This window comes from Acinonyx jubatus, chromosome D4 (assembly GCF_027475565.1).
Source record: "Acinonyx jubatus isolate Ajub_Pintada_27869175 chromosome D4, VMU_Ajub_asm_v1.0, whole genome shotgun sequence".
Lineage (NCBI taxonomy): Eukaryota > Metazoa > Chordata > Mammalia > Carnivora > Felidae > Acinonyx > Acinonyx jubatus.
The window spans coordinates 48,275,317-48,290,178 of NC_069391.1; the positions used below are offsets into that span (position 1 = coordinate 48,275,317).

Here is a 14,862-nt window from a genome sequence, read left to right on the forward strand (position 1 = left end):
TGACCTGAGCTGAAATCGAGAGTCGGAGGCTCAACTGACTGAGCCACTCAGGCGACCCTTGACTTCTGAAGTTAGTATCAAGAAACCTGAACCTTTTATTTTTTTAAGTTTATTTATTTTGAGGGGGGGGGGGGGACCCAAACAGGCTCCACACTGTCAGCACAGAGCCTGACAATGGGCTTGATCTCACAAACCATGAAATCATGACCTGAGCCAGAGTCAAGAGCTTAACTGACTGAGCCACCCAGGTGCCCCAAGAAACCTGAACCTTCCAAAATATACTTACCATTTGAAAATGAATGTTTAGCATTATTCCATAATTCCAAGGTGATTCTATAGAATAAAATCTTAAATGGACACTGATGCGATACTCTTGGCTTGCCACCTGTGTCATAACAGAAGTCAGGCAAGAGGGCACCCGTACCATCACACTTCAGTTCTGGCCTGGTTGTGGACTCCCATACAGACAAAATGTTTCCTAAAAACTGGACTTGAGACTTGAACGTGAATCTGTGTGTCCATCCGAGAATGGCTCCTGTCCAAGAACGACCCCAGCATAGGAACGGAACAGGTATGTTAGATGAGGAAGACTTTCGGCCCCGCTCCCCTTGCGAGCCGAGGACCTCCAGACCCAGGCCACAGGCATGACTAAGCATGTGAGCTAGTGGGCATTAAAAGGTTAGTATTCACACATGTTCTTGCATTTTTGCTTCCGTCTGGTAAGAATGGGACTCAGCTCCTCCATCGTCCTACACATCTAATCCCTCCTGCCTTCTCGTTCTCCCACCTTGGGGTGGTTAAACTCAGTGAAAGCTTGCTCTGCCCAGTGGGTCATTTGGTTCACTCATCCTTAATTTCTTCCACTATGAGGCCTGCTGTAAGTGGATAAGAGCACAACATTTACATCAGGGGATGGGATGGAGGGAGAAAACAGAAGGAAGGCTTGAAGGCTAAGCAGATGCCTTCAACCCAGGTTTTGCTAGAGTTTTGCAGTGAGGATTACTGGGAACTCAGATAGCTAATAATAAAACACCAGAAAGCCAGGCAAGGTCTGGGTATTCCTGGGTGCCCAAGCCATAACATTACATTAAAAAAAAAAAAATGAAATCTTTTATTTCTAACATTATCTCTTTCCTTTAGCTGAGAATATCCTGAAGCCTGTCCTGCTACAAAATGGCCATGAATCCCTAAATGAAAAAAAAAAAAAAAGTTTTAAATTCTCAGTGTCAAGACTTCGATCCCCAGTGGTTATCACCATAGAGAAAAGCTCGGATGGTCCCCAGGAATAGGATATCAAATCTTTTTAAAACAAGGGTATTATTAGACAAGATGACACGAAAAGCACTCTTATAACTCTGAAATTCTGAGAGAGCATTATTTAACTTCAGTTCCAAAACCGTGCCCAACATGGTTTTGTTTCAGAAGTCTTATTGGCCTTGACATTCCTGAACATGTATTGTCCTTGTAAAATGGAGAAAAATGTTATTTAAAGCCACTAGTAATGAGACCTTCGGTTGCGGACTAAATGTGTATTCGGACATTAATCTTTGAATAGAAAAACGTATTTCTCGGTCCACATAATGCATGCTCAGACCACGCTGTACATTTCACAAAGGTACTGTGACCAGTTTCTCTTGGTCATCTCTGCATTCCCTACTTGCTGCACGCAGCGACTTCTGGAAAGGAGACAATACGGATTTCGTGAAACAAATTCGTGGAGGAGCTGGCCAGGTAAACATCTACAACCAGTTTAGCAAATACTCATCAGCTTGTTGATCAAATAACTATCCCCCCCAACCCACCCCACCCCCCGCCCCGCCCCAGTCGGGCAGTAGTAACTAATTTGCATAATAACATGTCAGCATCAGTACAGTATTTATCTAGGCAACACCACTAGCATTTTAATTAAACTGTCCTCTGGAACAAACTGATGCCATTAACCTAATTAAAAAGCACAGGGAAGGATGAGCTACAAGGATGCTTTCTTTGGGACAAAGTATTACATTACATATTAGTAAAGTGACCCAGTCCTTTGGGGATTTTCATCTTCGGGTTCAAATCTATTTAATTAACAACAATGAAAATGAACTTACATCAATCATCAGGTTTTATCTGTTCTCTGATTCTCCTTTAGCCCTATCCTTGATGCTTTAAAACTGCTCTTAAGTGAGCAAATCAGTCTAATCCTGTGACTGGTGTTTTACTTCCTGCATTTAACTTATACGGCTCAGAACAAAGTAAGTCTTACAATGGCCCAAACCAGCCTGTGGCGGCCATGGTCCAAAGAAGGCTAAGCTGGCAGCAGGTGGTGGTGGGGTCTTCACATGGTTGGAGGAAGCCAGGGGGAAAAAGAGAGAGACGCAGAGTGATTCTTTTTCCCCCCTGCTCTATCATTAATCTCTCAGCCTTTGAACCTGACTTGCTGTCATACCTACTATTGTCGGCATTGCTTTAATAAGATAAGGTCTATAAAATACTTTGAAATTTTTGATGAAAAGGTAACACTATGAGAACATGAATTATTTTTACTCCGTGCCACTGAGAATGTGAAGACACTCTTCGTAGGCATTTCATGAAACGATGCCTGGCAAATCGGAAGATTAAAATCTTGTTGAAATAAAATTTTAGAATGGAAAATGCACAAGCTACTAGAGAGGCAAAATGATAGCTTGTTTTAATAGAGAGCTGCTAGATTCTTCAGCGTTCCACGGCTTTTTTCCCCCCTGCAAATGTCAGAGCACGGTTTTTACCAGGATATAAGTAGATTACATAATAGAACAAACTATGAAAGGTAAGGGCTGAAGACAGTCCCCCCCTCCCCGCCCCGCCCCAGCACACCCTCCCCTCCAACAGGCAGCTGAGCGCTCCGCTCCCCCACTGTGTCTGCAATTCACCAAACTAGATAAGCAGACACAAATGAGTCCCTATCGAAGCCTCTCTGTACTTTAGTTTTCATTTTGTCAACAGATATGTCAACAGATATTTCCCAGTGCCTCCCACAGAAGTGGGTGCAGGGGAGGATTACCACTTCTATTTCCCTTTATTCAGAAGGCATTAGGCTGAGTGGTGATGGTGTACTGTGATTAAGGCAAAACCTATTTAGCCACAGAAAGTTCTGGAACACGATAGGGATAAACTATATTGAAATGAATTATGTCTAGATAATATGGACACATGAAATCCCGTAGGTCAAAGGTCTATCTATGTTATTTGGTGGATAAGAAGAAAGGCAGCAGCTAAAGGTGATGGTGGAAGGGAGAAGCGGACATAACTGACGTGTAACTTACTGCCAGAAACAATTACTCAGCTTGTTAGCAAAGGAACCCGAAGAGATTGTTCAAGCAAGTTCATTAGGGTATAATTTTCTGTTGAGAGTTGGCTTAAGATAAATAAAAAGCCTCAAGGTAGTAATACTCGTTATTTTTGTTAAAACAACCATAAGGATATGATTGAAACTGCCTTTTTAATGGGTCATCACATTCATTTTTAGCATTTAAAAATCCGGTTTTTAGGAGAGCCCGGGTGGTTCAGTCAGTTGAGCATCCGGCTTAGGCTCAGGTCCTGGTCTCACAGTTCGTGAGTTCGAGCCCCGCATCACAGCCGGCTTCTGATCCTCTGTCCCCCTCTCTCTTCGCCCTTCCCTTGCTTGCGCGCTCTCTCTCAAAGATAAATAAAAACATTTAAAAATTCAATTTTTAGATATCCTGGACCCCATAACACAAAGAGAATGAAAGGGAGTACTACTGTGATTTATTTCCTGGCTCACAATTGAGATTTAATAACCCATTTGTAGAACCTACATAATTCACATTAGCAAGGAATTCTCTTTCAAACCACAACACCCCCCCTTCCCCACCCCAAACTAAATGAGAATCCTTTAAATCTAAGTCAAAGCACAGGGCATTTTGTTAGGTGTACGACAAGGGCGCGACCCCAGCGACTCTTGATGTGGAAGTCATGTTTGTATTGATTCCTCCGTATTCTCACAAAAAGACATTAACTTAAGAATTAACTTAACATGAGAGAGGATGACAATTGATTTTTTCTTTTTTTTTTTTTTTTTTTAAATAACTGAAGAGTCCTTTAACGTTCTTAAAGTTAGGACGTACTCTAAAGGGAGAAACTGTATGCACCCGCCAGGAAAAAAAAAAATGTTCATAGAAAATTTTGGGTAAGAGAATGAATGGATCTTACTTCACAGCCGTCTTGGTGATCTCATCAGTCAACATGTCTCGGACCCTGCAGTAAAGGTTGGAAATAGGTGCAAGAGTTTATGTTAGAATAAGAGCCCAATCTTTTTGCTTATCCATCAGTTAATAAGACCCTCTGGCAATGACCCCAGGCCCTAAAACTGTATGTGTGGAATTATAGTGTAAGGTGAAAACACTATAATATGAGCTTTATTTCAAAGAGTTTCCTCTGCCTATTCCTTACGTCACTTATCCGAGGCGGGGAAGAAGGTACCTGTAGACACACAGTGTTGTGATGATGTCATCTCTTAAACTGAATGGTGGCTCTGCTAACATTCTTTATATTATATTCTTAGGTGAGGCCTTTGGGAGGTCCTGCGGGTGGACCCCTCATGTATGGGGTTAGTGCCCGTAAGAAGAGACACAGAATGCTTGCTTTCTCTCTCTGCTCCCCAACATGTGAAGACACAAGGAGAAGGGGGACTGCCCGCAAACAAGAAAGCAGGCCCTCACCGGCACAAGACCTCTGATCTCGATTTCTCAGCCTCTAGAAGTGTGAGAAGTAAGTTTCTGTCGTTTAAGTCAGCCATCCAGTCTATGTATTTTAGTTACAGCAGCCCAAACTGATTAAGATATTCTCTCTTTTTATGCAGAAGAGCTCACTAAAACAGCAATTTACTATTTCCAAGTTGTAGATAATGGAATAGTTGCTATGTACGTATGTAAAATAAAATTTTAAATGTTGGTTACAAAATCACTCCGAAGTTGAAAGAAAATGATTCCACTTGTGGATCTGAAGATTGTATACTCAATTCAAATATTCAGAAAAATTTTTTTAATATAAAAGCCCTGAGATATAGAAAAGAACACCCATTGTGATCGCCAATATTTACATTTTGAAGAAGCAACCACAGATAATTTCACTATATAGAGTTTCATAAACTCAAAATTTTTATAAATACTATAAAATTTCCACAAATATTGGTGGAAATATTGGTGCAGCCTCCCAGCACCCTCTGACACAACTGATTGCTCCTTTCTTGAAATATTTTATTCCCTCGGTGTTCAAGATTCCATTCTCTCTTGGTTTTCTTCCTCCATCACCGTTCACTAATTTTTCGTGTGCTTTGTCGGTTCCCTCTTCATCTACCCCACGTCTAAATGTTGAAGTGTTCTGAAGCTCTTCCCTCTGACCTTTTCTCTATCACTACTCATTCCTTAGGTGATCTTATCCAGCAATCAGGATTTTAAATACAGCTGATATGCTGATCATTCCAAATTTCTATTTCTAGCCCTGATCTCACCCCCTAACTCTAGACTCATATCATCAACAACATATCTGATTATCTCCAAAGTGGAGGTTTAATTATGTATCTGAGGCTTAGCAAGTTCCAAACCTGATTCTTCCCCTACACAGACCTGCTTTTCTATCATTGTCTGCATCTTAGTAAAGGGGAAGTCCATACTTTTCGTTATTCATGGTCAAAATCTTGGAGCTATCCTTGACATTCACCTATCACTTTCTTCCTTCTGTCTCTATCTATTTTGGAGAATATAGTCAATATGCGACTATACATTCACCAAATTATCATTTTTAGAAGATGAAAGTCAAACTTTATGCAAAAGATCATCACAAAGAGGAAGTGAAATCCAAAGTCTTAACCTCTAATTTTAAATTCAATGTCATAATGTTTTAAGCTGTGTTGCTATTTTTAAAATAAATCTAGAAAATGTCACTTAGAATAGAATTATGTAAATATGCACACATGCACACGGAGCTCCTGCTTTTCTACATACACCAATTATCAGTAAATAAATCTAAATTCAAGCAAGCTTTGAATAGATTTTTAGATTAAAGAAACCCGTGGCTGCAGGTAAAGCAATTTAGATTCTGGGCACTTTACCTAGATTTAGGCTGCTGCCACATTAATCTGACAAGGTTTTCTTCCTAACCCATGTAACAATTTAAATTGCTTTTAATGTTCCAGCACTTACACATTTCTAGATAATACAGTGGGAATTCACCAGGGGATGTCTGCCAAAGAAATTAAAGCCCTGACGTGGTAAAGTTGCTCCTAATAATGAAGATGTCTTGGGGAGGGGGGGGGAGCATGGGAGCAGAGGGGTATTCCTCGACTAAATGTGAATTAGGAAGACAGTGGATTGAGTGGGGAAAACAGAATCTTTCACTTGAAAGCATATAAAATAATCAGTTATGGGGGGGGGTGGTGAAGGGAAAAGCAAACCATTTCCACGCTGCTGTACAAAACAATTTAAAGAATAATTAAGATTTATGAATAAAACTCTACTTGTGATAGCCAGGGAGAGGGTGGAAAATCCACCTATCAGATTTTTGGCCTCTCCCCCTTCGGGCAGGTAGGTAAGTGACGATTCTCCGCACACGCCTTTAAAGTGGCCACGTTCTCCCTCATCGTTCATTCCCAGCAGAACAGCATCCCCTTACCAGAGCCAGGCTGTGCCTTTTTTGTACTGCACCTCCTCGGGTCCTTCTTTCCCATGTTTCAACTGCAAATCCAGTTCTCCTATTCTGCCCTGCAGGACACACAGCATCAATCAGCATGCAGACCCCGCGGCCAAAATGACCCTGAAATTTCTTTGTAAGACACTGAGAACACACGTAGCCTTTCTCAGTTGGCCTTCGGTGTTCCTAATAAAACGTTAGATTATAAACAAGGATGTGTGAGGAGAGAGAATTCTATCACTGCTTTGGTATTTCAGCGCTCACCAAAGAAGTTTATCCTGGAGAAGCTGTGGGTTTGGGACATTTAGTGCACAGCACTCCATTTGGGAAGATCTATTAAAAGCAGATTTGAATTCCAAAGGTCCTGTTAAAAAAAAAAAATCCCCTTTCTCATAATGTTCTGTGTCCTCAGCGGATAATTTGAACTGACACCATACCAAGACTGGGGTCTGAGCACCAGTATTATAACAGAATGGTAGAAAAGGAGGGTAATCACATGACACGTAAGAGTCAGGTAATCTACAGGGGCGCCTGGGTAGCTCAGTTGGTTAACTGTCCAACTTCGTCTCAGGCCATGATCTCACAGTCCGTGGGCTCGAACCCCGCATCGGGCTCTGTGCTGACCATGCAGAGCCTGGAGGCTGCTTCGGATTCTGTGTCTCCCTCCTCTCTCTGCCCCTCCCCTGTTCGCGCTCCGTCTCTGTCTCTCAAAAATAAATAAAAATGTTAAACAAATAATTTTTTTTTAAAGATTCAGGTAATCTATAACCAAAGCTATTCTTAAACATCTGCGCGTTACATTTTTATTTCTTGAACTTATAAAAATTGGTATGTTCAGCTTCTACACATAATAAAAATGTAGCTACTCTTACCCCTTTAAGACCAAGACCTCCAGATAGTTATTATTCTATTTTCTTTTACACTCAGGATCATTTTGATCAGCTTCTTTCCCCTCTAGTCTATCAACAATTACATTATTTAAATATACTGAAAATACTGGTTTATTGATGAGCCCTACATTGGACGAGAACTTCCTGTGCTTTGTGTTACTGAGTGACAGCTCCCACGCCATTTTCAAAAGTGGTCGTACAGCTTGCGTTCTCACCAGCAGCAAATAAAAGTTGTAGCTACTCCACATTCTCACCAACAACTGGAATTGTCAGGCTTTGAATTGTTCCCATTCAGGCAGGTGTGAAACGGTGTTCATTGTGGTTTTAATCTTCACTTCACCGTTTACCAAGGAGATGTGAAAACCTTTGCATACGTTCGTAGATTTTTAGATTTCCTCTTGGGTCCATTTTTCTATTGGTTGTCTTTTTCTTACTGATTTTAGAGTTCTAAGGTATGTTTCACAGAAGAAAAGTGCATATCCATATATACATACCCTAGAGGGAGAAGCAATACAGCTTGACGAGTAAAGGAGGTAGGCTCTGGAATCAGAATGCCTTGATCTAAAGCCATGTCTACCTGCTTGCTGTATACATTCGGGCAAGTAACTTCACCTCTCTAAACTTCAATTTCCGCATTTGTAAAATGTAGCTAACAACTATCTCGTGGCATTAGAGCATGTTAAATAACGTGCAAAAGTGTCTCTTTCGAATAACTACCATTACCAGGTTTGTTGTTAACAACAACCAAAAAAATCCCACCTCCCTTTATCATCGTCTTACGAAATGATCTTTCATGAATATACATAAACTCTGTTACCACCAGTGCGTGAGCTCACCGAAGGCAAGGACTGTTTGTCAGTCTCAGGGGTCCTTGTACTTAGCACAATATTGATATTGGCCTCCCAGGGGGATAAGCAAAATAGAAAATCGTATTTATTGCCTGTCTCTGCTAGTTATGCTTCTTAAATTAGCCTCTTTACTCCTAGGAACATTTACTGGCCACAGCGCTTTTCCAAAAAAGATAAGCAGTAGGAAAGGAAAAGGCTAAAATCTGCTTAGAAATAAACTAAAAAACAAAAGAGCTTTGCAGTATCTGCACAGCCTATTGAAAAGACCTGCTTTTCTCTATCTCCGTAGCCATAACCCACTACACCATCGACTATAACTAAGTAAACTTCGTATTTCTTCTTCCAAAGTCTCTTGCTTCTCTCAACCCCCTCTTCTGGAAGGTCCTTCTCACCCTTTCCACCCAGTCCATGTTATGCTGTTTATTCAGAAGCACTTTGCCCCCTAAGTCTCTGCCTGTCGGTCACTGAGGTGCAGAGGTGAGAGAGCCTCTCTGTCACCTCTGCTTCTGTGGTTAAGGGGCAAAACCACTCACCGGGGGGAGAAGACACTGAAATGATCACCTGAATTGAGATTTCGGGATTGCCTGTACATGCCGATTATTTATCGATCCTTCTTGGTTTTTTTTTTTTTTTTTTTTTTTAATCTTCAGCCTATGTAACCAAGAGCTTGCTGATTACAGTGAGTAATTTCACCTAGCTCCAAACCTACACATTAGAAACAAACATCTCTTACCCACGGTCAGAGAGAAATCTACCCGGGTCACCATTCCTGACCCTCGTTTTGATTTTCGATTATTTCACAGTTAGCTGACCAACTCAGGAAGCAAAAGTCTGCAGTCGGCCTGCTTTAGAATTCCTCTCTCTAGTCTGAGGTCATATTCACGAGAGCCCTTTATACAAAGGCTGGAGACCTTAACCAACTCAGCGTCCCACAGGGCATCAAGGGAAAGATGGCTTTAGAGGCCTCCTTCCCAAAACGGACTCTGAACTGTCAATCGCTTGTGTCTACCTATGTTTCCCGACCATAGTGATGTCGTGTGGACCATACTGATACGCTTAAAATGCAAAATCTGACGTTCTCATGGAAAAAAATTAGACGAGGCTGGACGCCGATGCCCATGCAGAAGCCACCTGTGGTGTCCAAATCTCAAACTTACCCCCATCACAATCAAACCCCCAGGAAATAAGGTAGAATGTATCTTCTGGCATATCTCTTAGGCTTAACTGAGTAAAACATGCGCCTCCTCTAAATGATCCTCTGGTTTAATGCTACAAAATATGTTGAGCACCAGATGGAAGTAACTGTAACTCTTGTACAGAAGAAGTACCTCCAGGGCAGAAATTCTTGATATAGACCGGGAGTCTGGCACGGTTGCTCTAATTCTAAGATACTATAGATTCTGTTGAAGTGTGGGGGCCTGTTTCAAAAAACTCAAACACTTAATATGCATCCGTGTGCATGTTGCCTAAAAAGCTTCCCTGTACCTTCAAATCAAACTGAAAAACTTAAAGCCTATACTTTCAGTTTCATTTCTTTGGTCACCTGTTCTCAGTGGAACTGGACGTAACCAGAAATGCAAAGTAGAAGGATCTTTTTTAATTAAAAAAAAAAACTGTTTTAACGTTTATTTATTATTGAGAGACAGAAAGAGAGAGACAGAGCATGAGCAGGGGAGGGGCAGAGAGGAGACACAGAATCCGAAGCAGGCTCCAGGCTCCAGGCTCGAACTCATAAACTGCGAGATCATGACCTGAGCTGAGGTCGGACGCTTAACCGACTGAGCCACCCAGGCACCCCTAAAGTAGAAGGATTTTAAATGATAAACAAGCAGAGAGGCACGCTATCACCCACCACAGGAGAAAGGCAGGATAACTGACGTGCATCCCTAAAAATACTCAGCTGGCTTTTCATGCATAGCCCTATCCTTTAAAATATTACACCAATTTGCATTATTTGTTGTTGCAACTAATGACAGTGCCAGGGAAAGTGCATGCTGCAGTGGAAAAGGCTGAGGCTCGGGGGTCACAGATAAATCCTCGTGTAAGTTTCAGTTCCTTCTCAGGGGCCCAGTGGTTTCTGCCTATGGGGTTTGTACCACTGCCTTGCTTTCCCAGCTAACCCTGCTTTTTCACCTGTAATCCCATCATACATGGGGTTAACAGCACCCACTTCAAAGGGTTTCTGTAAAGATTCATTGAAATAACATGTTAAGTGTTGGACACACACTAGTGACTCAATAAATGGTAGCTCTTATTATAAGAAAAAACCGTTTTCTTTTTTTAAATCAACTGTAAGTCATCTGCATGAGTTATACCATAATCCTGTTCGATTTAGCCTTCCTTATGCCGAGAGCTAAATAAAATTCTCAGTTCATTCTGCGGGAGGAGGAGTTATTCTTGCCTTCTTTCTCTGGGCGCCCGTAGGACTTTGCACATCCTCTGTTAAAGCCTCAGAGATGTTGTACCAACATTGCTGATGGACATGTCAATCTCCCACACTGGCCTGGGAGCTCACTGATAGGAAGGAACGCTTTATTCTCCTTGGTACCCCACGCACCCCGCACAGGGCCTGGCCAAAGGTGCGCCACAAATGTTTACTGAAGGAAAACACTGCAAAATTGCGTAGAGAAAAGGCGATGGGAGAAAAAGTGCCTACTCTGGCCCGCACTCTCACTCTTCTTGAATAAAAACTATAACTGGTTTCAGGGTGTGTATGAGTAACACACAATCCTTCACTCACACACCTACTCAAAACTGAGTGCCCAGATGCCACCCAGAACAAAAGAGGCGTGGAAGCCGAGCCGAAGGAGATAGTGGTTCTAAAAGAACATCTTTAAAATGTGGACTCCAGGGGCGCCTGGGTGGCTCAGTCGGTTAAGCGTCCGACTTCAGCTCAGGTCACGATCTCGCGGTCCGTGAGTTTGAGCCCCGCGTCGGGCTCTGGGCTGATGGCTCAGAGCCTGGAGCCTGCTTCCAATTCTGTGTCTTCCTCTCTCTCCGCCCCTCCCCTGTTCATGCGCCCTCTCTGTCTCAAAAATAAATAAACGTTAAAAAAATAAGAATAATAAAATGTGGACTCCAGTGTAATTTGGGGAACCATCTAAAACACTGCTGCTCAGTGTAGCTGACAGAGTAACTATGTTGAAATTACCTGACAGCTTGTTCAGGTTCCTGGTCCCCTCCTCAGTTCTGATGAATCAGAACTTCTGAAGATGCATCACTGTTTCATATATCTTAGACTCAATAAAATATGTTGCAAATTTTCAATTTGAGAACACCCATGCTAAAATGCTTAATCATTCCTTCCCCATGTCCTTCCCACTCTTCCCCTCTCCATCTTTAAAAAATAATTTTTGGGGGGGCGCCTGGGTGGCTCAGTCGGTTGAGCTTCTGACTTCAGCTCAGGTCATGATCTCGTGGTCTGTGAGTTCAAGCCCCGCATTGGGCTCTGTGCTAATAGCTCAGAGCCTGGAGCCTGCTTCAGATTCTGTGTCTCCCTCTCTCTCTCTCTGCCCCTCCCCTGCTCACGCTCTGTCTCTCTCTATCTGAAAATAAATAAACATTAAAAAAAATTTTTTTTTAATAAAATTTATTTATTTTCAGAGAGACAGAGACAGAGTGTGAGCAGGGGAGGGGCAGAGAGAGAGGGAGACACAAATCCGAAGCAGGTTCCAGGCTCTGAGCTGTCAGCACAGAGCCCGAAGCGCGGCTCGAACCCACGGACTGTGAGATCATGACCTGAGCTGAAGTAGGACGCTTAACCGACTGAGCCACCCAGGCGCCCCGAAATAAATAAAATCTTTAAAAGGGTCAGGGGGTCTAAGATAGCACAGTGGAGGGGCATGTAATCCAGTTTTGGAGGGGTGGGCCTCATAGATGCCATCTTAGATAAAATGATCTAAAGAATAAGTAGAAATCAGGTGGGCATTGAGGGAATGGCAGTTCCTGTTACAGAAGGAACAGTGTGTAAAAGTGAAGAGGTTAGGGTAGACGTGCTGGGTTTGGGAAACAAAGAGGTTTAGCAGGCTGAAACTCCAAATTCAGGGGAAGGGTTAAGAGATAAGACTGGAGTTGTAAACGAGGCCAGCCCAAGGAGGCACAGGAACAAGGGAGACAATGAACTCCGTCTGGGACACACTTACGTCAAGGTGCTATGGGACAGCCACGGGGGTCACCTGGGCCATCTAGGAGATCTCCGAAAGCAGCAGGATGGAGGAGAGGAGCACCAAGAGGGAGCTCCGGACAGGCCACAGGGGGAAGACATCAAAATTTAAGCCTGACGTGCAGCTGGGGGCCCGAGGGGCTCAGTCGGTGAAGTGTGTGTGACTCTTGACTTTGGCTCGGGCCATGAGCTCACGGTTCATGAGATGGAGCCCCCATCGGGCTCCGTGCTGAGTGTGGGGTCTGCTTGGGATTCTCTCTCTCTCCCTCTCCCCCACTTGCTTTCTGTCTCCCTCTCTCAAAGTCAACATTTGAAAAAACTAAGTGCCATTATGCACATAACTCACATTCTTTTACGAGCAAAAATAAGCACTGCATTGTCCTAAGGGCTTTTATATTAAATACGTGTTGGCAGTGAAATGTGAGATACAAAGGAGACACTCGCTATGGCAAAGGATCCTACGGTCCCCTTACCTGTAAAATGGCATGGTAGGCTCGACTCATATACGCAAGCCAGGCCTGTGGCAGGAAAATCGCACGGTGCCACTCAGAAAGCTGGATGTGAACCTGCGGGGGAAAAACACACCGCCACGTAAGTTAGACTATGCAGTATGAAAGCAGAATGAAATTCTTCTCTTCCCCTTATTTAAATGATTTAGATCCTAAAAACAAACCGAATGAGTCTAGGATCAGAACCACAAATAAAATCTTTTGGCTACTTTCAAAGGAGAAGGGTTTCGAGCCCTGTAAAGACAAAATAAAAGAAGCCTGGAATTTTCTAAATTAAAGCAAGGAGAATTCTACAACAGTAACAAGTCAGGACGCATGCGTAATACAAACGTGTCCCTGAAAGTTAGGGGGAAACCCTGCGAAGCTTCTTGCCAGCGTCAGGAAACCAGGTATCGTCTAGCCAATCCCCCCACCCCCCGACCATTTTCAATGAAAATAAATATTGCTCACATCCCGGATTTCCAATAGGACAGTTTCGGAAGTAATGACCTGAAAGGGGCGACGGAAACATCATGCGTAGAAACCACGACAGCAAGAGGTGCAAACGGACAAGTGCACGGGGCAAACGGGCACACCGCTAGACCGGCACCCTTTCATCAGGGTGGGTGAACAAGAGAAAGAGGGTATGTGCCAACACCGAAGCCTGGTTTCTGAAGAGAGGCCCAGACAAAACATCGGGTTTTCATAGTTATTTCTGTTTCTCCCCATTAGTACAAGGCTATCTTGCAACAAATCTTCCCAAGGCCTGCTTCTGTTAAAGGAAGATCGCTCAAGAACAACAGTCAGCGTGCATCGCGTTTCACATTTCCTGTAGCTCATCTCATCCAAACCCAAACACCTGAAACGTCAGCATGGGTCCCACGACCAAAGACGATGACAAACAACCAGGCAGACAAGTGTCCACAGAATTGCCCCAGAATCATGATAACTGGGAGTGTGTTAAGGAGATTTTGCTGTATTAGAGGAATTAATTTTCTCAAGGGCTTTGTGATAGGGAAGCAAAGAGCCTCTCTGAATACAGCTCGTCCCCAGGGCCTCTGGTATTTTCTGTAATCCCAGTCTTAGTGCGGGCCTACTATACACAAGCTACTACGAAAGGGCTCTGAGGATTATCTTTTGTTTTTTTTTTAATTTTTTTTTAATGTTTATTCATTTTTGAGGCAGGGCATGAGTGGGGGAAAGGGAGAGAGAGAGAGAGAGAGAGAGAGAGAGAGAGACAGCATCTGAAGCAGGCTCTAGGCTCTGAGCTGTCAGCCAAGAGCCTGACGCAGGGCTCAAACTCACAGACCACGACATCTATCATGACCTGAGTGGAGGTCGGACACTTAACCGACGGAGCCACCCAGGTGCCCCAAGGCTAGGATTATCAACCGATCTATGTCTGCAGAGATCTTTCTAGCGGGAGACTCAAAAATGGGCACAGTCAGGTTATAAGGCCAAAGTATGAGGAACCCACGAGAATGAGAAGAACAAAGAACATTAACTCTGTCTGCTGTCACTTCTCATTCCACCACGGTTTAAAAAAAATTCTTTTTGATATTCAGACAGTATGAAAAAGGTACAACATGAAATGAAGTTTAAAAAAAATGGTAAAGACAGGTTTCTTCTTTTTCTGATTAAGTACTCACTGCATCGAGTAGGGTAGGGGGAGCCGGGTCACTATGTCCACAAAAATCCTTGAAGGGGCAGGCCCAGGGATTCTTGCTCCCTCTCTCGTTATCCAGGAAGGAGACTACAACCTAGGTGGCATTTCCAGCTGGAGAGGCATTAATCAGTCCTTG

At 43.1% G+C, this 14,862-nt stretch overlaps 1 protein-coding gene across 8 annotated transcripts in view; it reads right to left on the minus strand.

Annotated features, from left to right (window-relative positions):
• FOCAD (focadhesin) overlaps window positions 1-14,862 on the minus strand; it is a 311,383-nt gene that overhangs the window by 69,758 nt on the left and 226,763 nt on the right. For all 8 annotated transcript variants that reach the window (XM_053205043.1, XM_053205041.1, XM_053205038.1 and 5 more), the window contains 3 exons: window positions 13,046-13,138; window positions 6,655-6,743; window positions 4,195-4,239 (listed from right to left, as the gene is read on the minus strand). In XM_053205043.1, the coding sequence (XP_053061018.1) occupies window positions 4,195-4,239; window positions 6,655-6,743; window positions 13,046-13,138 (227 nt within the window). The remainder of the gene's footprint in view (window positions 1-4,194; window positions 4,240-6,654; window positions 6,744-13,045; window positions 13,139-14,862) is intronic.